Source organism: Symsagittifera roscoffensis, chromosome 3 (genome assembly GCF_963678635.1).
Source record: "Symsagittifera roscoffensis chromosome 3, txSymRosc1.1, whole genome shotgun sequence".
NCBI lineage: Eukaryota > Metazoa > Xenacoelomorpha > Acoela > Convolutidae > Symsagittifera > Symsagittifera roscoffensis.
Genome location: NC_087064.1, coordinates 26,697,149 through 26,722,926, shown reverse-complemented (window position 1 = coordinate 26,722,926; position 25,778 = coordinate 26,697,149). Strand labels below are relative to the sequence as shown.

The 25,778-nt window shown below is 36.8% G+C and overlaps 3 protein-coding genes across 4 annotated transcripts in view; all 3 read right to left on the bottom strand.

Annotated features, from left to right (window-relative positions):
* The window catches only part of LOC134841276 (prolyl 4-hydroxylase subunit alpha-1-like), a 538,710-nt gene extending 523,290 nt beyond the window's left edge, over nt 1-15,420 (bottom strand). The window contains exon 1 of the mRNA XM_063857157.1: nt 15,411-15,420. The gene's annotated coding sequence lies outside the window, so the exon portion shown is untranslated. The remainder of the gene's footprint in view (nt 1-15,410) is intronic.
* LOC134841275 (rho GTPase-activating protein 18-like) overlaps nt 1-15,429 on the bottom strand; it is a gene marked incomplete in the record, with an annotated part of 195,183 nt that extends 179,754 nt beyond the window's left edge. Inside the window, 1 exon segment of the mRNA XM_063857156.1 lies at nt 15,412-15,429.
* Nucleotides 6,237-25,778, bottom strand: part of LOC134841274 (nesprin-1-like) — a 118,945-nt gene continuing 99,403 nt past the window's right edge. Inside the window, exons 32-42 of one of the 2 annotated variants that reach the window (XM_063857154.1) lie at nt 18,607-18,807; nt 18,280-18,459; nt 17,795-18,013; nt 17,165-17,715; nt 16,729-17,059; nt 16,077-16,320; nt 15,547-15,866; nt 10,231-10,638; nt 8,458-8,772; nt 7,349-8,106; nt 6,237-6,843 (exon numbers count right to left, since the gene is read on the bottom strand). In XM_063857154.1, the coding sequence (XP_063713224.1) occupies nt 6,513-6,843; nt 7,349-8,106; nt 8,458-8,772; nt 10,231-10,638; nt 15,547-15,866; nt 16,077-16,320; nt 16,729-17,059; nt 17,165-17,715; nt 17,795-18,013; nt 18,280-18,459; nt 18,607-18,807 (3,858 nt within the window). In that variant the 3' untranslated portion in view covers nt 6,237-6,512. The remainder of the gene's footprint in view (nt 6,844-7,348; nt 8,107-8,457; nt 8,773-10,230; nt 10,639-15,546; nt 15,867-16,076; nt 16,321-16,728; nt 17,060-17,164; nt 17,716-17,794; nt 18,014-18,279; nt 18,460-18,606; nt 18,808-25,778) is intronic. The other variant, XM_063857155.1, reaches the window with a different exon arrangement.

Sequence of the window (25,778 nt, the reverse complement as noted above, 5' to 3'; positions counted from 1 at the left end):
AGTCAAAAGCCATTCTGAGATTATAGTCAAAAGCCGTTCTGAAAAAAAACAGGTTGCTGTTTTCAGTTGATTCGTTTCAGACTTCAAAGTATCTGTAAACGCAAACTTTTGGACAACTAACGTACCGGTACTGTCTAGCATTGAAATTGATAAGCGTTAATGATACTTAAAGAGGTTGGGACTCTCTTCAAAAAGAAATCTCGACTATTCCAGACGCTCTGAAAATTCTTAAACGTTCTTGTTTAAGCCTTTTTAATTTTTGCGCGCGATAGCTCCTCATACATTACACCTAATGCTAAACTTTTTTCATTGACTTAATATATAAGATTATTTCAATTAATCAAAGTATTTACGAGTGGTGAAATCTTTTGCGCGCATAAGTGTTCCAAAGTGAACCTAATTTCACAGAGACCAATTAAGGGGATTCTGAACCTTCAGGGCCTTGCCCTGGTAAACGGGCATTCTTGTTTTTGATATGCATAGACTTTGTATTGTTCGCGATAACAGAGAAACTTTGCTCGCGAAATTTTACACAGGCGTATCTGCGATTTGCAAAAAATAGCAAGAAAACGAAAAAAAAAACAGAAAGTCAATAAAAAAGGGCAAAATAAGCCTTGAGAATGAAGAAGTTTACTATAGCAGATTCGATCCTACAATAAGGAGAACTAGTGTCCCTTGTCCTCGCAACTGTATCGCGAGCCCTTGACAAATAACTAGCACTAGCTACAAATAAAGCAGCTACGTATGCTAATAAATTGCGAAAGCGATATTGCAAAAGTGGCACCAAAAATTAATTGACACAAATTTGCATGTCAAATTATGGAATATAATAAAAGAGGCATCACACTAATTTTACATGTAATACTTTAATAAGCTAAAAATCAAATCATGTATAAAACATGCATTTCAAAAATTTTGCGCGTTAAGTTCAGCTGTAGAATCTCTGAAATCGAGTTTATATACTGCGCTGTTTTCTGAAACACAACGTTTTTCTGTTCATTTGATGAAAAAAAAATGCTTCAACTTTGTTGACTTATAACTAAACGCTAGTGCACATACTTGAACTGTAAGTTGCCTCCCAATTTTTTTTTCTTAGAGTAACTACAAAAACAAGCACGCAATTTTGACTTAATCGAAAACTAGTTAATTTTCGGTCACAGCAATAATAAAGAATAAAACAGCAAAAAGAAAAAACTGACTTTAATTCATTTTATATAACAGAAATGTATATAGTTCAAAGCGCATTTAGAGCGCAAAAATTATTTTAAGCGATTTGTGAGATGCATTAAAAACATGGTTTATTTTCAAAGAAATTATAATCATACTCTTTCTAAGTCCATGTGAATTTTCCTCAAACATTTCTACTTTTTTTTGCTGTGAGCGAACATCAGAGAAGCTTGAAGAAAAATTAGAAATGTAAAATTGAAATAAATGGTTTTTATGTTATTCCGCTATCAAATCCACTGGTGAAATACCGCGCTTACGCCCAGTTTGTAGAGCTAGACTAAACTTCTTTTAAAAATTTTAATACTCTACAAAATATGTCTTGATCAAAGGAAGCATGTATGCACGTACGCAGAAAATTCGACAATTGAAAATTTTGTCATGAGATTTTATCAAACCTTTTGAAAAAAACACAGAACACAAAATGTTTTCCTTCTTAAGAGGATCAAAGGAAGCAAGTCTGCTTGTACGCAGAAAATTCTATGATTGAAAATTTGTCACAAAATGGATTAAAACTTGAGGTATAGCAAACTAAAGGCGTCCCCACTTACTTTGCATGCTATAAATTCAACAAAAGGATGCTCGACTTATTTTCAAAGTAGTCAGTTGGTGTGCAAGCGGCATGCAAAATGGAATTTCTGAAACGGAAATTTTATTATTGCGCTGTTGTTTGAAACAAATACTTTTTTTGGTTCATTTGATGAATGAAAAATAAATCAACTGTGTTCACTTATTACTTATCGAATGACAAAGCACATGATATCTAATACCGCAAGTTGCCCCAAAAAACACCGAAATTTGCTACTTTGGTTGAAAAACAAGGAACAGTCGTACTATTACACTACATTCGCTAATGCTCGCAAAACGTAAATAGCAATTTTTTGCGCCATTTTGCTATCAGGCAATTTTATTTGAGCTCCGTTGGGAAACAAACTATAAACAAGTTGCAGAAACTAAAGTGTCAAAAAATCAGATCTTGTTCAGAAAAATTGCACCTATCCGAAAATGAACATATGCTTGGAGATATTTAAATTTCGTGCCAATTCTACCTTTACTAAAAAAAACAACGTAATTTCAGCGTCATAGGTCGAGCTACGTAAAAGAAAAATAGAGAGAACCTATTTCAATAGGAATTGATATTAAAATTTGGATCAAGTTAACAACTTCCCAAAGCTTTTTTTGGGTGAGATTGGGAAGTTATCTTAGTTCAAAGTTGAATTTTTCAGCCACGAATATCGAGAATTTTATTTGCACTGCTTAAAAAAATAATCCTAATGATGAAAGTTACTTCAAATCAAAACCAAGCAATTAAATATGAGTTGTTACCCAGTTGTTGTTGTTGTTGTTAGCCCACGCGGGTCGGGTTGGGCTCTTCTGTCTCCAGGTCAAGGAACTTAGCAACCTCTACCGGCCGAAGCCACAGGTCTGCTGGGGTGAGTGGGGAGGGGTTTTGGGAGCAGTTGAAAAGGTGACATGTTGTGTGGGGGGCAAGGGAACAGGTTGGGCAAAGGTGGGAGATGGAGCTGTCGAGGCGGGATAGGTAAGTGTTAAGGAGCCGGCTGTAGCCAGACCGGAGTTGGGAGAGCTTACAGCGCGTGGGACGTGGGAGAGATTTTTCAGAGGGGTCAATCTTTGGGGGAGGGATACAAATAACTTTAGACGGAGGGGTTTCGGCTAGGAACTTGGTTACAAGGGAGGTATGGTTGTCTTTTAAAATTGGTTTGTAGTAGTTAAAAATAAAAGTGGAGACTTCGTCTCGGTCGTCCAGAAGTAGAGGGTGGTTTGCGTAGACTGAAAAGTCGGTTAAAATTTTCTGGGTGTCTTCTTTGAAGCAGTTTATAATTGAGGGGCGAAGTAGACGGGGAGGAGGGGGATGTGAACGTATAAAATTAATGGGATGGTGGGAACGATAGGTAGAGATAAAAAATTGAGATGACAGAAGGGTATGGTGGTCTTTGACCGTTAGGATTTCAGATTCACTGTGCAGGTGGGCAGTGGAACTCATTAGATTTGATCCAGTAACAACGCGAAGGGATTGGTTTTGGGCAACCTGCAGGCAATTTATGGAGGTGTTACTTGATGCGTGGGACCATGCGGGGGCTGCATAGTCAAGTATGGGGCGAATTAAAGCTTTAAAAGTTAGGAGGAGGGTTTCTTTGGAGTGACCCCAGGTTGATCCTGCTAATGCCTTCAGGATTCCGATCCTGCGTCTGGCCTTTTCAGCGGATTGTTTGCAGTGAGTGGCAAAACAAAGTGTTGGATCAAATGTCACCCCTAAGATTGTTGGATTTTTGTTTAGGGGTAGCGCCTCGTTATTTAAAAGAACACTAGGTGTTTTATTAAATTCTTTGTTATAAGAGGAGAAAAGTGTAACTGATCCTTTAGAGGACGCGAAACTTAGTTTGCGTGAGGTGAAAAAATCGTAGAGCCTTTTTAGGTAGCTATTGATGGAATTTGAGGCGATATCAATATTGGAACTGCTTGCGAAGGGGTGGAAATCGTCTGCATACGAAACAAGGTTTACATTATCGGGAGGTGGCGGTGCATCATGGACATAAAAATTGAAGAGTGTGGGTGATAAAACAGAACCTTGGGGTACGCCACAGTGGATTATTCGATGGGGGATGTGTGTTCACGGAATGAGGTGGCAGCTTGTCGACCATTAAGGTAATTACTTAGCCAGCGGACTAGACTTCTTGGGAGGGGAGTGTCATGAACGAGTTCCACAAGTGAGCGATGACACACCATGTCGAAAGCCTTAGATAAGTCAAGTGTGGCCAGTACCGTACGTTTAGGGGGGCGATTTTGGTTAAAACCGTCTGAAATGTAAAATTCGAGAGTGGAGAGAGCTGTGGTGGTGGAGTGAAAAGGGCGGAAGCCGTGTTGGTGTTTGGCGTTGGGGAGATGTTTGGTAAAGATGGGGTGAACGAGCCTCTCCAGAATTTTAACTGCTGGGCAGAGTAAGGATATAGGTCTGTAAGATGTTGATTGTTTAAGATCCTTATTGGGCTTTGGAAGCGGTGCAATTTTTGAATTTTTCCAAATTTGGGGGATAATGTTTTCGGACAAAGAGATATTAAAAAGGTATGTTAAGTATTGAGTAGCAAGTGGGCCGAGATGTTTAAGGTGTATATTACAAAGGCCGTCGGGACCTAGCGCTCGCGATGGTTTGCTGTCTGCAATGGCTTGTTTAGTATTTTCAGGGGTAAAAATTGGGCTGTCTGACAGCGGTAGTTTGGCAATTTTTCTTCTCGTTATACGAAGAAGTTTGTCAGAGGCGTGGGGTCTGGCATTGGTGAATTGTTTGTTAAAAGAGCTGGTAATATCACGAGGTGAGTGTATGGGTTTAGAACCAAAAGTAATGGGGTGTCTTCCTGCCACGGGCTTAGATCCATTTAAGGAGCGTACCACTTTCCAGAACTTTCTGGCACCAGTGCGGTAGTCGCAAGTCCGGAGGAATTCTCGCCATTTATTTTCTTTGTCCTTTGCTGTCTGGTTCATGAGTCTACAGTTCAGTTGGGATATGACTTCTGGGGGGAGATTTTGTTGTCGGCTGAAATCTCTTTCGGCGGCAAGGGCAGTGGACTCGGGGGAAAGAGAGGGAGTGAAGTGGCGAATACGGCCAGCGGGGATGTGGTGGCGTGCTGCCCTGAGCACCAGGTCCCTCAAGAATTTCTCTCCGGCGGCAACTCCGGAAGGTGGAACCGCTGAAAAGAAACCCTCCTCAATTTCCTCTGTGAATTTGATCCAATCTGCTTTTAAAAAATTTATAAAAGTCCTTTTAGGTGAAAAATTTATAAAATCATCCAAGGGTAGTTCTAGAAGAATGGGTAGGTGATCTGATCCTAGAGATTTAATTGGGGTCCATGATGTGGAGAGTAAGAACGATTGGGATGCGAGGGAAATATCTGGTGACGAGAGTTGGTTTTCTGAGTTAAAAGGGACTCTGGTTTGTGTGTCATCATTTAATGGTGCAAAGGTGGATTCGGTTATTTCTTTGCTAAGTACAGAGCCGCGTTGATCTTCCTCGATGTTGGAGTTCCATAGTTGTGAATGTGCGTTGGCATCCCCGAGTACTAAGGCGTCCCCAGGTTCAAGTAGTTCGGCAAGGGACGCAGAGTAACCAGGGGGACAGCTCGAGCGAGGGGGAATGTAGAAATTATAAATACGAAGCTTGGATGAACTGGCTACCACTGATATGCCCATAGCCTCTAGTGTTCCATCGTTGTTAATATTTATTTCTTCGTATTGTATCGACTCATGTATGGCTATGAGGAGACCGCCCCCTTCTTTTTCTCGATCTTTTCTAATTAAAGTGTAGTGTGAGCCTAGTGAGGGGTTTCGAGATTTCTTTCTTAATTTAGTTTCTTGGAAGACAGCAAGTTGCCCCAAAAAACACCGAAATTTGCTACTTTGGTTGAAAAACAAGGAACAGTCGTACTATTACACTACATTCGCTAATGCTCGCAAAACGTAAATAGCAATTTTTTGCGCCATTTTGCTATCAGGCAATTTTATTTGAGCTCCGTTGGGAAACAAACTATAAACAAGTTGCAGAAACTAAAGTGTCAAAAAATCAGATCTTGTTCAGAAAAATTGCACCTATCCGAAAATGAACATATGCTTGGAGATATTTAAATTTCGTGCCAATTCTACCTTTACTAAAAAAAACAACGTAATTTCAGCGTCATAGGTCGAGCTACGTAAACGAAACATAATGACAACCTATTTCAATACGAAACAATATTAAAATTTGGATCAAGTTAACAACTTCCCAAAGCTTTTTTTGGGTGAGATTGGGAAGTTATCTTAGTTCAAAGTTGAATTTTTCAGCCACGAATATCGAGAATTTTATTTGCACTGCTTAAAAAAATAATCCTAATGATGAAAGTTACTTCAAATCAAAACCAAGCAATTAAATATGAGTTGTTACCCAGTTAACTGCAGTTACGCTTTGTTGGGAAAAGACAGTGAATCAACTTAAATTATTCTTCAATACTGTACACATAAATTGCAGATTTTCTGAATTAAATTTTAAAATAAGGATAGTCAAAAGCCATTCTGAGATTCAAACATCGAACTGGCACAACACACTCTTTCAGTAAAACTAGTGAAAACCGAATTGTTTGGATAATTTTAGGAATCATCATATATCATGTTGTGCCAAATCATCAAGTAGCCGACAAAAAGCGCTCTTCCATGTAATTCTGTTTTAAATTTAAATTTTAACAACCTGTTCAAAAAACATCAACAAACCAGCAAACAATGTAAAATCTGTGTTTAGCATATCACACTGGTAAATGATCCTCGTAATTTCTAGTTAGCTCAACATTTAAACTTAAAACATGATTAAAATGTCCAACACCTCCAATTTTAAGAGTCGAAGTGACTAAAAAGTAAAGACAAACTACAACTAAAAATATAAATACAACAGCGCAAACTGAAAAACATGAGATTCTAAAGCAAGTCCTGTTAGCTTTTTGTGATGTTGTGGAGCTTTCGGCCAAAATTGAACGAATGTTGTTTTCGGATGCAGCCCAAGATGAGTTAGAGAAATCTTTGATAGCTTTTTCTGAGTCGATGACAGGAGGGGGATCAAAAAGCAGCGGTTTTCGCAACCTGAACAAAAATAAAAACTACTGAAAACAGACACAAGAACTACATATTTCAATAAGATTTGTTTAAAAAAAAATTACAATAGCTGAGTACTAATGAACTGAGAATTGCTTTTAGTTGTGGATACAATTGCAATTAAAGATTTTTATAATAAGAAAAACTGATTTTTAAGCCATATAAGCATAGGCATATTTTTAAGCATATAAAAAACCCGGGCATAAAAATTACATACTCTCAAAAGAAAAAACTTTCAGAAACGCGAACTAAGAGGCTACCCAGCAGGCAAGTTGGTCTTCCAGTGGTACCCAACAACTTATATTTAAACCTATCTTCCAACATTCAAAAATCGTACAATCAATTTCACAATCTATATGAATATCAAAAATAATAAAATTAGCTACCAAAATCTTTTCAAAAGCAATGTTCGACGAATGACAAGTATATGGACGTCTACCATCAACAGTAAACAGGATAGAAGTTAGTTATAGACTTGATTAGAACTAATTACCAGGCGGTGTAATCGAGTGAAATGGGTAAGAAAGAAGCAGCATGGCACAGTTCGCCCAAGATGCCCTCAAGACGAACGGACCCGACAATCGGGTAGGCATTTTTCACCCTGAAACTATCAGCTTCACTCCGGTCACCACTGCGGTCGGAATTCGACCTACTTCTGCGATAGGAAGAGCTTGGAGGGTGCAACAAGTTTTGTGACCAGAGAGCTCGTTGGCAAGATTTAGAGTTGGCGTGATTTGACATGCAGGAATAATTCACGTCGCCTTCTTTGGTCAAATTCGACTTCGATGAAATTCTCGAAATAACTTCAGGAACTCCTAAGAAAGTTTTGGTGGCGTTGTTGTTATTGCTGTCAAACTGACTCATAAAGGACAAGGCAAAGTCCGTATTTGTGAAGTAGTCGGGCTGCTTTTCATCGATTGGAATTAAATCGTCGTCTATAAACTGGAACTCGGCAGGATCTGTCGTGTCGCCTTCTGTAGTAGAAATATCAAGGCCATCATTGAATGTGTCACCGATTACATCATCATTTCTGTTCATCAATTGTTCATGCGATGGATCCGAGTAGTTTGTTATATTTTTATTGTTTCTGAGTTTCTGAGCATAGTTGTTGTTAACGATAGGCGTGAAATAGTCGTTAGTCTTTGATGAGCCGACCTCATCGTTGTCATTGTCGTTAGAAGTTTCTCCTGCGGCAAGTGTCGGAGTACTCTTCAAGACAGTGAATGAGTCGTAGACGGGGAGCTGTTTAGTCTGCCAAGGGAAATATACAGTTAGAAAAGAGTTACAAAATAGAATAGAGGAAAAAAGAAACAGAACCAAGAGCGGAACAAATATTAGACTCAAATGAGCGTTTCTCAGACATTTTTCAATATATACAAAAAATTAACATCTTCATCCACCCTTTAGGATTAAAGATATTAGCAGTCATTGAAGAAAAATTTGCGGTTAATGTAAGCCTTGATTAAAAAGGTTTGGTTTCTGCATAAAAAATAATCAGTTCTTAAAAGAAATGTTTAGTTAGTTTTTATTTCATTTAGTTATATAAAGCGAGAAAAAAATGACATTTAGAACAGATTAAAACAAACAAAGTTGAATATTAACCGATTTCAAGTGCGATTGGGTCACTCCGTCAACAACTGAGTTCTTCACACGCAGTGGAACCTTATCTATCTCCGAGTCCAAATTTCTCTGCATGGTTCGAATCCTATTGCATAGGAGGTACAAGTCCTGCTTTAATTCAGTCGCTACACTTGATGCCGAAGAGGATGATGTGTCTCGTGACTCCAAATTTCGGGAACCCGAGCGAGACTCGACTGAGGAAGAGAGAGGCGACGAGAGGTTGGTGAGTAGTTGGTCTGCGGTGGCTCTTAAAGCATTCACTCTGGGCTGATAAGTGTCCACTTCCGACTTGAGTTGCTGGAAAAAACTCAGCTATAAAAAAGTTCTAAGCGTAAGCGCAAACGCCAACAGCATTGAAAAACCCAATGCCTTTCCTTACCCTTAAGAAGGATCAATCTATAGATAGATCAACCTATAAATCTGTTTTTAGAGACCAGTAAATTATACTATCAACAAGCTTAGGCCACCACTTAAACAAAACATAGTCCACAGACAGCTGGAAAAGTGTCAACGAGCTCAAGGAACCTAAAAAAATTATTGAATATTTTTGAAAACGTTTTTCAATTTTCTAATTTCGGAGAAAAAGTTCAGCGTTATAACTATTTGAAAATCAAAAAATTTCATAAAACCGGGTCAATAGATAACTTTTTATTCAGCTGGGCAATATTTTCACAAGTCAAACCGCAAATAATTAAACTCAAGCTTCAACAACTTTCAGAACAGTTGGAAACGAGTCAATGAACGCAAAGAAACAGAAAAAATTCAAACACTTTTTGAAAAAGTTGAACTATCGAATTTCTTACAAAAAATGTGGCCTTGGAGCTGGTTTAATTTCAGGAGCCATTTATGATAAAAACTAACTCAATTTCAGAAAACTGAATTACAAGGAAATTTTTTATTCCACTGGAAAATCTAATAATTAAATTCCACTTTCGAAACTAACAAACGACCACGATTTCGCGCCATTTCAGCTTTCATAATTGGAGAGTGCATTTTGTCTACCTTTTAGCAAACGATTTGAATTGAACTCAAAAAGTGCATTTTTACCTAAGGGTATTCATATGCGCATTAATAAGTATGAATGCACTTCTTTTGTTATTAGAGCATTTGAAGACTTTACCGGAAAAAAATTATCGAAAACTATTAAGAGCGTGAACTACGTTCATAGACTCTTAACAAGACTTTAAAAAGTCGTAAATCACTTCGCGCAATAACACAGAAATGGAATCTAACTGTATAATTTACAGCATAAAATTTACACAGGTGCGAAACTGCACTTCGCAAAGTGACAAAAAATTGCTTTAAAAGTAGAGTGCGTTTAGTTTCAAGAGCCATTTATAAGTAAAAATAAGTCTTCAAAAAGCCTCACACCCTCGCACTGCACCACGATCTCTTGAAAATTTACTAGTAAATAATAGCTTACAATAATGCAATTACAGTTTCTATGAAAGTGCCAATTCTGTGTAGCAAAAAAGCCCGCAAGATAAACATGAATCTTCAATTTATAGATTAGAAGTCTCACTCCCTCGCATCTGCGACACGGTCGCTTGGAAGTAACTAGCATTAGCCACCAATTGAGCAGCAACAGATAGTATAAAAGTGCCTATGGTTGAAGCATACCAAAGTGCCATCAATTGAGCACTTTTATTTGCGACTTCGGTTGAAAAAAAGTTGCTTTGTAGTATTACGCTCGGCTGGTGTAATGAGCGAAACGATTCATATCCTGAAAAACAAAACAAAATAGAGAAGGTGTACCTTAAACACCAAGTATCTTTCTCTTTTAATGACTTCGTCGTTTTTGCCCTTTTCCCGTCCATTGCTCTTCAGATCAGTCAATGATGACGTCAGCGATACCTCACTCTTCGCTTGCACACTATCAAAATCAACCTCAACTTGACCCAGCCACTTAACTATGTCGTTAACTGTCTTTTTGACTTCTAGACTCTCCACCAGACAATTTTGCAGTACTCGCTGAGTCTGAACAGCTTGTGAACAGAGTAGTTCGAAGTGTGAATTCATTCGGTTGATCTCATCGTTCAAAGTGTGGCTTAGGGAACCGAATAAATTATTGCTATCATTGTAATCGTCTCCAGTGTATCTTTCCATGTACATGTTGATGGACATTAATGTGGTCTTTTTGCCATTAAGACCAACCATCAGTTCCTAAACGTACAAAAATATGCATTTTCATTCACCATATGCATGATCAAAAAATTTTACGGTAGAAAAGCTTCAAATTAGCCTCAAATCACAAAAGAAAATAATAAAAAATTTTGAATCAAATGTTTTTTTCTTCAGAGCAAATGTTTGATGTTGAATATATTTTATATTGTATGGTGTAAAAATTTCATTTTTGGAATTCAAAACTACATTCATACAACGGAAAGAAAGAAAGAATTTATTTCTCACTGTTAATGGTAAATTTGCATATAAAGAGAATTTAAATATGAAGCACCAGAAACAGTGAGGGGACAGTTAATGAACCCAATTTGGCTACTCAGCACTGCCCGTTTTATCAAATGAAGGACAAATTTGTGATCTTCAAAGACAAGGAAAAATATATAAATCTGAAAACATAAAAGAAGATATTGGAAAGAAAAATATTCAAGTTTGAATAAACATAAAGCAGCAGATTTAAGGCATTGTCTAGACAGATTAATGACATAAAGTCCACGCTCTGTATCAATATTTAAAGTGATGGTTCAATCGTAGTCGGTATAAAACCAAATTAAAGAAGAAGCTAGTTCAAATTCATCATTCATAATTTCTGAAACTCGCTAGTCGTAGGCACCCCTATTCGGTTTCAAAAACAAAACTTGAACTTAATCCCTTTACGGTTACTGCTTCTACTAACTGTGTCCCATCCCTTGAAGCCTCTCTAAAATCAGCAGAGCTGATTGGGGGCTAAACGGTCAGTAGACATCCAACTGAGCCCATGCGGCAGTAACCAGCGAACAAGCCCAAGTGTGGTCTTCAAAACGCCGAAGACGCATTGAAAACCATATACAAATATACTTAGAAAAAACTTCAAACAAGCAGGTACTCCACATCTGTCATCCTCCAGCATTATCCTTGCATCCACAAAAAAATTGTCAACAAAAAACAAATTTGATTAGCTCTTCATTGCTTAATATAAACAAATCCCGAATTTCGTGGGCAATGCGTTGAATATCTGAATTTGAAACTTGATCAAAAAATTTGGGAATTCTGTCTAAATATATTAAAAAGCTTGGCTCCTCTGTAACTAATTGAAGCTCTTTGAATTTAGCTTTTGAAATTAGGAACTTTCATTAGATTAAGATTTGACCTTCTGGTCATATACGACGGTTTATCAAATACAAAAACTCGTTTAAAAAAGTTTCAGAGTGTAGTCCTGCTACTGATCGCAAAAAAAAATTGAAGAGTTCACATACATGCAGCTCGTGATCTGTTAAAAACTTTTCATCATTAAAAACTTTTCGAATGCTTTCATATTTTCTTTTGAAAAAACTAAATCGAATAATTTTTTTTTGGATCAAAAAAGGGGTAAAAGGTTTGTGTAGGAAGTGCAACCATACACTAATATTCCATATTGCAAAATGGGCTTAATATTAGAGCCATAATAATCAATCATATCAGTTTTGGGAACATAATGACGCATTTTCGAAACAATGCCACATTGTTTTCTAAGCTTGGATCGTATGAAATTAATGTGAGAATTAAATGATAATTTAGCATCTACATAAACACCAAGATATTTGCATGACCCTTCAATTTTCAAAGGAATGCTATTAATAAACAATTGTTGGTTGGAAGCACTGTTAAGAGATACACTAACTTGTACCGTTTTGTCCATATTTAGAGATAATTTATTCAAAAATAACCATTTATTTATAGCTTCTAAGTCTTGATTGAAGCTTTCAACCGAGCAGTTTAGTCCAGTGACGTTTGTGTCGTCGGCAAATAGAAAAACTTCGCTAAATTTACAGACTGTTGAAAGGTCGTTTATATATATAAGAAACAGCAGAGGCCCCAAAATGGATCCCTGTGGGACACCACATTCAAGACTTCGCCACATTGATCGCGTTTCACCAATTTGGACAAGTTGTTTGCGGTGTTTCAAGTAACTTTTAAACCAAAGTAGACTTTTCCCACTGACATCATACATTTATAACTTATGAAAAAGAATCTCGTGATTCAGTGTGTCAAAAGCTTTTTTTGAATCAAGAAAAACTGTTCTCTTTGGTGATTTAGTTTCATCTAAGCGACATTTCTCTGTTACTTCGGCAATAGCATCAATAGTACTGTGTTTTTTTCGGAAACCAAACTGTTTGATATAAATTAGAGAGTTTGCTTCAAGATAGCTATACACTCGGTTGTACATTGCACGTTCAAATACCTTACTCCAGGTTACAAGAAGTGATATTGGCCGATAGTTACTGACATATAATTTCGATCCTGCTTTGTATAAAGGATATACTACCGCTTGAGCCAGAGCGGTAGGAAAACACCCTGATTTCAAGGATAGTTCAATGAGTTTTTTCAGGAAGGGAACAATTGTGAAAGAACTAGCTTTAGCAATTAGATTACTAATTCCATCTATTCCAGAAGATAATTTGTTTTGTAGCGTTGAAAAAATAACTTCAACTTCATATTCAGTAATTGAATTTAAACGCATGCAAAAACGAGGCTCTGAATAAAATTGATCGGATTCTAATTTGGGTATTTGATTAGCTAAATGACTGCCAATAGAAGAAAAGAAGTCATTGAACTCATTTGCGACAGCTAGCTTATCGCTAACAACGTCACCACTACTTCCATTTACCGAAACTTTTCTTCTACTTGATGTACTTGTTATACCCTTTAAATCATTTAGTAATTTGTATATTTTCCTTGAGTCACCAATACAATTTTTGAACTTATTACACTAAAACTTTTTTTTACATTTTTTAATTTCAATTTCAACTTTACTTCTGGCAGATTCAAAACGAAATCTTGCTCTAACGTTGTTTTTGTTTTTTGACCAAGCTCTGTGAAGTCTGTTACGCTTGGATATTAAGCTTTTTATGTGATTGCACATCCAGGGGCAGTCAACGTTTCGTTTCTTGGTTTTTGATATTCTAAGCGGAGCATATTTATTTAATATCAAATCGTATCTAGACTGGAAATCTTCAAACAAGTCATTAACTGAGGATGTGTTTTCGAACCATTTAATTTTCTGCAATTCATGCATTAAAGCAAAATTGAAGTTTTCGATTTGAGTTTTAGATTTTAAAAAGTTGTATCACGATAAGAATTTGAAGATTGCATATGCCAGGTTGTGGTAATCAGCTCTAGGATAATGGGCAAGTGGTCAGAGAAGGTTTGATCTTCAAGCGTATAAGCATTTTTTACATCAACATCTTTCACTATTATGTGGTCCAGAAGAGTATCACATGTATTTCCTATTCGTGTTGGTTGTTTAATCACCTGATCGAAGACGTTGCCTTCTATAGAATCAATATACTTTGAAGAGAGGTTGTTAGTTTTTAGGATATCAATGTTAAAATCACCGCATATTATGACCCGATCATTTTTGGCAGAAATTGTGTCGAGAACATGTTCAAACTGTTCTATAAAGTAAAACTTGTCTGTTTTAGGAGGGTTGTACACCAACATTATCAAGAAGAATTCTTGATTAATCTTAACCAAAATTGTTAAACTTTCTTCAAGTTCCGCTGGTAGTTCTTCGATTAAAGTTACATTTTCTTTCAATTGTATCATCACCCCTCCTCCAGTACTTGCTCTTGGCTTACTAATTACCTCATGATAACCTTTTATTTTATAGCTGTATTTGTCGTCATATTCATGTAACCATGTTTCGCTTAGGCAAATAATATCAGGTGGTGACTCAAGGGAACTTACAAGTGCTTCCAACTCATCATGGTGTTTACGTAATGATCGTACATTCATGTGGAATATTTTAGCAACTTTTGAAAATGAATTAGGGTTTTGGCAAGGGAATGGTTTTGATAATGGTTGCTATTGCTTTACGAAGCAGCTTTCTATTTGATTCATTGAGTATTGCAGCTTCATTCCTCCTTCATAGAGTCCTCGTACACAATGCGTTGAATTGTCATCCTTGAACTTGAAAAAAATACTCCCTTCTCTTGTCCAGATAGATTCGAATCTTCCGTCTTGTTTCATAAGGTTGAAAAACTTGAGTCGCGGGGCCGTTAGGTCTTCGAAAACTTTGACTGAGCTCATCGATTGAGATTGGTTCAAATTCCTTTTTTTTCGGAGAAGTTCTACTTTTGACACTCGTCTACAGAAGCGCACAATCATTGGTCGAGCATTCGAATTTCTCCCAGGTAACCTATGGGCAATTGAGATATCTGATTTTTCAACCTGCGCACCCATTTCACTAGCTACACTTAACACTTTTTCAATACTTTGATTGTAGTCTTCAAAAATCCTTTGGCCGTTATCGGCTGTTCTCTTCACTTCCGGTAATCCAATTATCCGCACATTGTCTCGCCTATTGTATCCTTCTAGAAGTTCAGCTTCTGATACACTTTTCAAATTACATTTTCTCGTCTCCATCTCTATTGTTTCCATAATCTCCTTTAACACTGACTCTTTAATATCCTGCAGTCCTTGATTGATTAAAGATTTGAAAATTGCTGATAGTGATGTTTCCAATTTTTCGACAATTTTTGGAAATTGAAACTCTAATACTTTCTCTATGGTTGACTCTATAGTCTCGTTCAGGCTGTTGTTTGCTTCAGATGCTGATTGCAAATCTGGGCTGAAAGAGACACACATTCGTTTTGAAGAGGATTTAGGGATCGGCGTCTGGTCTTTAAATCGTAGCGGTGGAATAGCATTGTCCGATTCTTGGACGCTCAACTCTTCTGTTCTCAACTCTTCTGTTGGAACTCCATTGGTCAGGTCGGTGTTTTCCATTTTACGTCTCTATTTAATAAGTTTATCACAACAATTAGGCTAAAGAAACATTCTTTAAAGAAACATAAATTTGAACGCAAGAACATGTGACACTAATTTTGTATATTTATTGAAAGCTGCAGCTAATTTGCTTATTGAATGACTGACCCTATGTGTCTGGATGAGTTGTTCTAGCTGGTGCAGCGAGACTAATCTTCTTTCCTCGACCCCTTCCGGAGTCATCAATCGTTTCATCAACCTCTTCGACTCCGTGTTAGTCGCGAACAACTCCGATTCTCGTCTTTCCATAGTTCCCCCATTCCTCCCAAATGTGGAGTGCGATGAGAAAAGAGAACTGTGCTGCACAATCCAGTCACGGAATGTCTGGACATCTGCGATGAACTGGTGCCACAGCTGGTAGTTGTGCTTCAGACGACGTCGCTTCTCCACCGCACGAGACTTGATCACATCCCAACGCTTGGCGCACACTGTAAACAATGTACACTAGTCTAGTTCTACTACTGCACATTTGAACTTGCAGGAATCTTCCGAAAAGCTAACAGACCGTTTCAAAAATATGATTACAATTTTTTTATTGTTCTGACTACGGTTTGAAGAGGAACTCCACGTATGAAAAACTTGGATGCATCTGAATAAAATAAATTCATAGAGAAAACCAATTAATTTTATATCCGAACCTTCGACGTTTGTGCACAATTCGGAGCTCTTCTCCAGTCCTGTTCTTTCACTCTCTTGTAACTTGTTGAAAATGGACTTGACCACATCTACCGACGCCTTGCTGCCTGCGATAGTGGCTGAGAAGTTCTGCTTCTCCCTCTCACAAGCTTCGCCTGTAGGAGTGGCACATCTCAGCAGTTTCTCGGCTCCGTCCAGTTTCTGTCGGCACTCCACCAAGGCGTCGTGAAGGTCACCCATACGCGGCTGAAAAAAAAAATCGACATTATTACTATTCATCTGCCATCGATTTTGACCTTTAAATCTTTGGTGAAAAAAAAAAGAAAAGAAGCCAAAATACTTTTTTCAACGCTCTAAAACAGTGATTTTTTTGTGGTAATCCGCTGGGGGTTCAGATGTAATGAAACTTCGCGCCAATGCCATCTACAAAATTTCAGACATCTCCAAAAAGTAACTGTTTCAGAAAACCTGCTTCCAAAATCATTTCAATTTCGGTACGTTACGACATATTTGAGCCTTTTCAACCGGCACAGTATTTTCAAACTATTAACTTTCCTGAACAGTTACGATATACTCTAGTGATCTATAAGATCCTGTTTGAATTCAAATTTTCGAAGGCGTCAAATCATCTCATGAAAAGTGCCACCAACTAGCCTCAATTTTCTGAAGAAGCAACTTCTGCTTGGGACTGTACTGCTTTTTGTTCGGGTCTGCATACTTGATGTAGGTAGATCCAGAACCCGATCTGCTATTCCTTTGAGCTTCACCTTTAGTTGGAGACCCCATCTGGTTGTTTCTATTCCTACTTGAGCCATATACACTGGATGAAGATTCCCGCTCGCCATTAATATTGTCACTTGAGTGCTGCGGTGCTTCGTAATGATCCCAGTCGAGGTCCAACATCGAGTTTGATCTATTGTTGTTCACCAACGGCGAGCTTCTGTCGCTTTTTTGAGACTCTTGTAACGAAGACTGACGATTATGCCTGCGCAAATATCAAAATTGAGAATACCAAACGCAAAATGTTGATGAAAATGTTTCCACAAATTCGGCATTTAAATTTTAATACAATAACTGAAGAAATAATCACCTCTGATTAAAAGCATCGCTATTCCTTTCTGCGCTCGTTTGGACTGGTCTGTGAGCAAAGAAATTTCGCCTTTCATTAGCGTTGATTCCATCAGACCTCATATATCTGTCACCTTCCTCTCTATAGGCTCCTCTGAATCTCAAACTCGATACATCCGACTGTCGGGAACTGGTTCCTACCGATCCTGACATATGTTCATGAAAACCCGAGATTGGGTCTTGTGAGTCGGTTGTGCGCGAGTTTAGATATGATAAGTTATCTTCCGTCGGTGTTGCGGACGTAGCGTTGGTTGCAGTAGAGGCCGGGTAGTGACGGCGTCTGTTCAAGGCACTCAAGGAAGCACTTTTACGGGCGAAATTGTCTCGACTGTCTAAGGAACTGGCATCAAATGTTTTCAGGTCCATAGTCGATGACGTCAACAGAAGGTGCGACTTCAATGCATTTGGGGAACAACGTCTGTTCACATTAAATGGCAAGCGCGATGTATTCCACGTTTCAAGTGCGTTTTCTCTCTTAGTGTACACTTCATCGTGTAAAGGTCTGCTGAAGCTCTAAAACAGATTTTTTTTTATAGTTTTCCAATCTCAAACACTACTAAATTCCGGCCCTTTCATCAGTAGAAGTTCATACCTTTTGGTGCTCCAGTTTCTGTTCAAGTCGTGAAACTCGATCGTTCACACTTTTGGCCAGTTTGTTGAATTCATTCAGCTCATTGGTTATAAAGGAAACTTGCAGTTCATTTTCATTGTTTGCAACACCTTCTACTGACCGACTGTCTGCTAGTTTTTGTCCAATCAAATTTAAGTAATCGATTCTTCCTTGGTGAGTTGCGATGTCCCGCTTGATTTCCTGAAACACTTGATATTTTAAAAAAAAACTATTTTACATATGCCTGTGCGAAGTCAAAATGATCTTTTTGAAAACCGCTTGGTATATGCCTGCCTGTGCAAAAGTGGCTGGGTCCAAGCGGTTCGAAATTTTCTGGCTTTAGTTTTTGTTTCAAATAGCGTTGTGTTATAAATGGGATCGTACTTCAATTTCTATCTTAAACTTTCCCGCAGTATTCTCTTATAACGTAGGGATTCCTCAATTAGCAAATTTCAAATCAAACTGACCTTAAGTTGCTGCATACGCCCTTTGAGGTCATCTTGGGATGCGAACATGTCAACTTTGGTCACTCTAATATCCAGGTCCATCAACCAGATCATCAAAGTCTGCTTTAGCTGGGCGAACTCCTCTCCTTGTTTCAGACCCCTCTTCAGTCGCGCTTCACATGCGTAGAACTGCTTGTCTACCTGAAAGAACATTGGGATATAGACGAGGTATCATATTCAAAGTTGCAACATTTTCTAATTACGTAAAAACTTGTTCAATTTGCGGACACAGGGGGGGGGGGGCAAATTTAAACATTTGAGCGTTTGGGCGAAGAATAAAAACCTTACCTCGCTCCACAATCTGTTTACTTCCTCCAGCTTGTGACGCAATCCATCCCCGCTGCTGTTTCCGTTGAACATGTTGGTGTTCATGTTCAGAGAAGAACAAGGAGGCACTTCGAAGATGACCACATCGTCGGACAACACCCTGTATTGCTTATTGATATTCTCCAACTGATCTAGAGACTTTCTGAAGTCCGTTCTCTGCTCCTAAAGTTCACCATATACTTAATTAACCGTAATTTGACAGCTAGTATGAAAAAATTGGAAAAGTGTAAAGAAGGCTAGAAAAAAGGTTCGAAAGCTGAAAAAAATTTCTTTTTGAAGAAAACATTACATCAAGTTAGAGCGCTTTGAATTTCAAGAAAAATTTATGATAGATGCTTTTTTGATAAAAACTAATCCAATTCAAGAAAACTGGATGAATGGGTAACGTTTTTATTCCGCTGGGAAATCTGAAAACTCAAATCCACTTTCGAAACTAGAAGTCGTACCCGTTTTTTTTCGCTTGATTTCTGCCTCGCAGTTGGAGAGCGCAATTTTCCTGACTTATAGCAGATAAATTTGAATTGAACTCAAACACTGCACATATTCACCAATGCATTAACAAATTAACAAAAATTCATCAGACTTATCTGAATAAAAGTCGTTTTATTCTTTTATACTTGAAACAAATCGTAATAAGTATAACCAGTTGCTTTGCAAGTAGAACAAAAATTGCAACCGCGAAAAAAACGCTTTTTCTTTAAAAATATATCGTTTTTTGTTCGTTGGGTGAGGAGAACAGCTGAACGAAAGCCTAAAGCTTAAGCATATTCGATAGTAACCCTAAACAACATATAGCCTAAATGCTCTTTGAACTTCAAAACAAATTTGAAAACTGGATCAATAGGTAAATCTAAAGAATAAAATTAACTTTCGGCACTAAGTTTTTCACGTTCTTGCGCGCCATTTCCACGTTCGTAAATGGAGAGCGCAATTTACCTAACTTTTAGTTAAAGCTGGAGATACCAGTTTCATATTTTTGTAATTGATATACTGATGCGGGATGAAATGCACAATTTTAAAATTTGGACTTGACCCAAAACCTCAGTTGTTTATACTAAAATTAATGATAAGAGTGAAAACTTTTGAGATATTGTAATTTCCTAAAGACATAATACTTCCCTCACAAAACAAATGAGTAAACGCCGCCTCTGCAGGAAAAATTATCGAAACTGCTCATTCAATTGAACTCTTCATCTCAGTTTTGATAGGGTAGTTTTTAAGAAAAATCAAAAAGTTTCTGGAAAACGGTCAAAAAAGTTCAAAACTTTTTTCTTATAAACATTGGGCGTAGCTAATTATAAATGCAGGCTCAACAACCTGTTGATTTGATTTAATCTATGATATAAGATTTGGCAAGATATACATCGAGAAAAGTTCAAAACCGGTCAAAGAATAAATAATTTGACATTTCAGAGAATCATAGTTTTCAGTGTACAAAAAAACGGCGCGTAGCCGTTTATGCAGAAAAGATCCATGCAACCGGTAGTTTTTCTAAAAAGCGGTTAAAAAACTAAATTGACTTTTCCGAAGGCCGTAACTTGTAGTGTGAAAATTTGAGCGTAGTCGCGTAAGCAAAAAAGCTTCCCACAACCAGTTCTCTGGATTGAACCTTGAAACGTCAGATATGGATGAGTATTCTCGAGAAAATTCAATAAAATGAAATAACCGTCAAAAATCATATATTCGCAACACTTGCGCTGCTAGTACACAACTCAAAAAAATCTGAAAAACGGCCATAAGTTCAGAAACATGACTTTTGGAAAACCATAACTTTTTTGTCCAAAAAGCAGTTTTTGGCCGTTAAATTAAAGAAGACTAGGGTGTAACGAACCTCCAGTGCTTCACATTTTTGAGAACTCATAAAAAACCGCATATATTGAAAAAAAAATCTAGAGCCTTTGAGTGTAGTCTGACACTACCCAATAACAGGGTTCGTAATTTCAAAATTTGATAAACTTTTTCTATGCGCTTTTAAATTCAAATTAAAAAAAAACATTTGAATTTTTCTATCTAAGTTTTTTTTGAAAAAAATTTAAAATGACATAAAAAAAACGTCACATATTGGCAACTAAAGCATTTGAGCAGACGCATTTGGACGCTAAATTTACAACTCTTGGTAAATACATGACATCTGGAAACTTGAAAAGTCCTGAGAAGTCATATGTGGCGGCGGCGAGATTTGCAACCCCCTCCAGTACTCTGGCAGCCCCCTACTTAAGGGTTGGGAATTTCAAAATATGAAGAAAAAAAATAAATTTAAGTTTACTGAAACTTTTTGAAAAACGCAAATGTCATATCTCGATAACTACAAAGAATTGAGCAGTCAAATTTGGAGTCAAAAACGAACCCCTGAAAATACACTGATAGTCGCCTCCCAAAGTACAAGGAAGAGGGCTTCAAAATTCAATTGAAACTTGAAAAAAAAATTTAAGTTAGCTGAAACTTTGTTGAAAAAATCACAAAAACCGTCATATCTCGAAAACTAAGAACATTTGAGAAGTTATATTTGGAGGGATGATTTGCAGCGGCCCGAGAACTTTCTGACAGCTCCAACTTAAGGGTCGGGAATTTCAAAACTTTATAGGAAAATTCAACTTATCACAAATCACATCTCGTAAACTATAAAAATTTGAACAGTCATAATTGGAAGTGAGGTTCGCAACCCCCGGTAGTATTCTTACAGCCCCCAAATAGAGTGTTGGGAATTTCAAAATTTGACAAAATTTTTAAATTTAAGGTGTCTGAATATTTTTGAAAAAAAAAACGTCATAACTCGAAAACAGAGTATTTAAGCAGTCGCATTGGGGCGCAAGATTTATATCTTGAGGTTCCTGAGAGTACCCTCACATTACCCAATTGCAAGATTGAGAACTTCAAATCTTTTGAATTTTTATAATCTAACTTTATAAACTCGAAAACTACAATGATTTGAGAAGCCATATTTGGAGACTTCGCAATCTTTGAGAGTATTCTGACAGCACCCAACCACAGGGTTGGGATTTTCAAGCTTTTAAAAATCATTTTATAAGTTGAATTTTCTGAAAAAACTTTGGAAAACTCACAAAAATTGTCTTATCTCGTACACTAAAAGGATTTCGGCATTCTTAAATGAAGAAAGACCAAACTCGCCACCCCTGGGTAAACTCTGAAAATATCCCAATTTTGCGTTGCTAACTTTAAACTCGGTGGAACAAACACTACATTCAAATTGGAAAATCGAAAAAAAAAATTCTTACGAATTGTTATATACGATATAGCTTAACCACGCATAGATACTTTATGCGTTGCAAAAACACGCTTAAACATGGCAGGAAACGTGTCACGCGCATTTAATTATAGAATAGAGAGATAGATTTCCAAAACCGGGTTCCTAGATTGAATACTTTACCTGAGAATTGGCTCGGTAGTTTTCGAGTAACGTCAAAAAGTTTCGAAAATACGGTCGAAGATTCAAACTTTTTGATGGCCAATACTTTTCTCTTATAAATATTGGTATTAACCAACTTTAAAGAAGACTTAACAAGCTTTTGTTTCCATTTATTCTATGATATAAGAGTTGGCAAAATATTTATTGAGAAAAGTCCAAAACGATCATAAAATCAAAAATTTGACATTTACAAGAATCATAGCTTCATAGAGATTCACAAAACCTTTGATTTCGAATAAATCCAAAAACTCAAATTGGACGGGTAGTTCTCAATAAAAGTCGCAGTTTTTCAAACAACGGACAGAAAATCGAAATTGTGACTTTTCCGAGGGCCATAATTTTTGTGTGAAAATTTGGGCGCAGTCGTGTATGCAAAATAATTTCACTCAACCCGTTCTCTGGATTGAACCTTGAAACGTCAGATATGGATGAGTATTCTCGAGAAAATTCAATAAAATGAAATAACCGTCAAAAATCATATATTCGCAACACTTGCGCTGCTAGTACACAACTCAAAAAAAATCTGAAAAACGGCCATAAGTTCAGAAACATGACTTTTGGAAAACCATAACTTTTTTGTCCAAAAAGCAGTTTTTGGCCGTTAAATTAAAGAAGACTAGGGTGTAACGAACCTCCAGTGCTTCACATTTTTGAGAACTCATAAAAAACCGCATATATTGAAAAAAAAATCTAGAGCCTTTGAGTGTAGTCTGACACTACCCAATAACAGGGTTCGTAATTTCAAAATTTGATAAACTTTTTCTATGCGCTTTTAAATTCAAATTAAAAAAAAAACATTTGAATTTTTCTATCTAAGTTTTTTTTGAAAAAAATTTAAAATGACAAAAAAAACGTCACATATTGGTAACTAAAGCATTTGAGCAGACGCATTTGGACGCTAAATTTACAACTCTTGGTAAATACATGACATCTGGAAACTTGAAAAGTCCTGAGAAGTCATATGTGGCGGCGGCGAGATTTGCAACCCCCTCCAGTACTCTGGCAGCCCCCTACTTAAGGGTTGGGAATTTCAAAATATGAAGAAAAAAAATAAATTTAAGTTTTCTGAAACTTTTTGAAAAACTCAAATGTCATATCTCGAAAACAGAGTATTTAAGCAGTCGCATTGGGGCTCAAGATTTATATCTTGAGGTTCCTGAGAGTACCCTCACATTACCCAATTGCAAGATTGAGAACTTCAAATCTTTTTAATTTTTATAATCTAACTTTATAAACTCGAAAACTACAATGATTTGAGCAGCCATATTTGGAGACTTCGCAATCTTTGAGAGTATTCTGACAGCACCCAACCACAGGGTTGGGATTTTCAAGCTTTTAAAAATCATTTTATAAGTTGAATTTTCTGAAAAAACCTTGGAAAACTCACAAAAATTGTCTTATCTCGTACACTAAAAGGATTTCGGCATTCTTAAATGAAGACCAAACTCGCCACCCCTGGGTAAACTCTGAAAATATCCCAATTTTGCGTTGCTAACTTTAAACTCGGTGGAACAAACACTACATTCAAATTGGAAAATCGAAAAAAAAAATTCTTACGCATTGTTATATACGATATAGCTTAACCACGCATAGATACTTTATGCGTTGCAAAAACACGCTTAAACATGGCAAGAAACGTGTCACGCGCATTTAATTATAGAATAGAGAGATAGATTTCCAAAACCGGGTTCCTAGATTGAATACTTTACCTGAGAATTGGCTCGGTAGTTTTCGAGTAACGTCAAAAAGTTTCGAAAATACGGTCGAAGATTCAAACTTTTTGATGGCCAATACTTTTCTCTTATAAATATTGGTATTAGCCAACTTTAAAGAAGACTTAACAAGCTTTTGTTTCCATTTATTCTATGATATAAGAGTTGGCAAAATATTTATTGAGAAAAGTCCAAAACGATCATAAAATCAAAAATTTGACATTTACAAGAATCATAGCTTCATAGAGATTCACAAAACCTTTGATTTCGAATAAATCCAAAAACTCAAATTGGACGGGTAGTTCTCAATAAAAGTCGCAGTTTTTCAAACAACGGACAGAAAATCGAAATTGTGACTTTTCCGAGGGCCATAATTTTTGTGTGAAAATTTGGGCGCAGTCGTGTATGCAAAATAATTTCACTCAACCCGTTCTCTGGATTGAACCTTGAAACGTCAGATATGGATGAGTATTCTCGAGAAAATTCAATAAAATGAAATAACCGTCAAAAATCATATATTCGCAACACTTGCGCTGCTAGTACACAACTCAAAAAAAATCTGAAAAACGGCCATAAGTTCAGAAACATGACTTTTGGAAAACCATAACTTTTTTGTCCAAAAAGCAGTTTTTGGCCGTTAAATTAAAGAAGACTAGGGTGTAACGAACCTCCAGTGCTTCACATTTTTGAGAACTCATAAAAAACCGCATATATTGAAAAAAAAATCTAGAGCCTTTGAGTGTAGTCTGACACTACCCAATAACAGGGTTCGTAATTTCAAAATTTGATAAACTTTTTCTATGCGCTTTTAAATTCAAATTAAAAAAAAAACATTTGAATTTTTCTATCTAAGTTTTTTTTGAAAAAAATTTAAAATGACAAAAAAAACGTCACATATTGGTAACTAAAGCATTTGAGCAGACGCATTTGGACGCTAAATTTACAACTCTTGGTAAATACATGACATCTGGAAACTTGAAAAGTCCTGAGAAGTCATATGTGGCGGCGGCGAGATTTGCAACCCCCTCCAGTACTCTGGCAGCACCCTACTTAAGGGTTGGGAATTTCAAAATATGAAGAAAAAAAATAAATTTAAGTTTTCTGAAACTTTTTGAAAAACTCAAATGTCATATCTCGAAAACAGAGTATTTAAGCAGTCGCATTGGGGCTCAAGATTTATATCTTGAGGTTCCTGAGAGTACCCTCACATTACCCAATTGCAAGATTGAGAACTTCAAATCTTTTTAATTTTTATAATCTAACTTTATAAACTCGAAAACTACAATGATTTGAGCAGCCATATTTGGAGACTTCGCAATCTTTGAGAGTATTCTGACAGCACCCAACCACAGGGTTGGGATTTTCAAGCTTTTAAAAATCATTTTATAAGTTGAATTTTCTGAAAAAACCTTGGAAAACTCACAAAAATTGTCTTATCTCGTACACTAAAAGGATTTCGGCATTCTTAAATGAAGACCAAACTCGCCACCCCTGGGTAAACTCTGAAAATATCCCAATTTTGCGTTGCTAACTTTAAACTCGGTGGAACAAACACTACATTCAAATTGGAAAATCGAAAAAAAAAATTCTTACGAATTGTTATATACGATATAGCTTAACCACGCATAGATACTTTATGCGTTGCAAAAACACGCTTAAACATGGCAAGAAACGTGTCACGCGCATTTAATTATAGAATAGAGAGATAGATTTCCAAAACCGGGTTCCTAGATTGAATACTTTACCTGAGAATTGGCTCGGTAGTTTTCGAGTAACGTCAAAAAGTTTCGAAAATACGGTCGAAGATTCAAACTTTTTGATGGCCAATACTTTTCTCTTATAAATATTGGTATTAGCCAACTTTAAAGAAGACTTAACAAGCTTTTGTTTCCATTTATTCTATGATATAAGAGTTGGCAAAATATTTATTGAGAAAAGTCCAAAACGATCATAAAATCAAAAATTTGACATTTACAAGAATCATAGCTTCATAG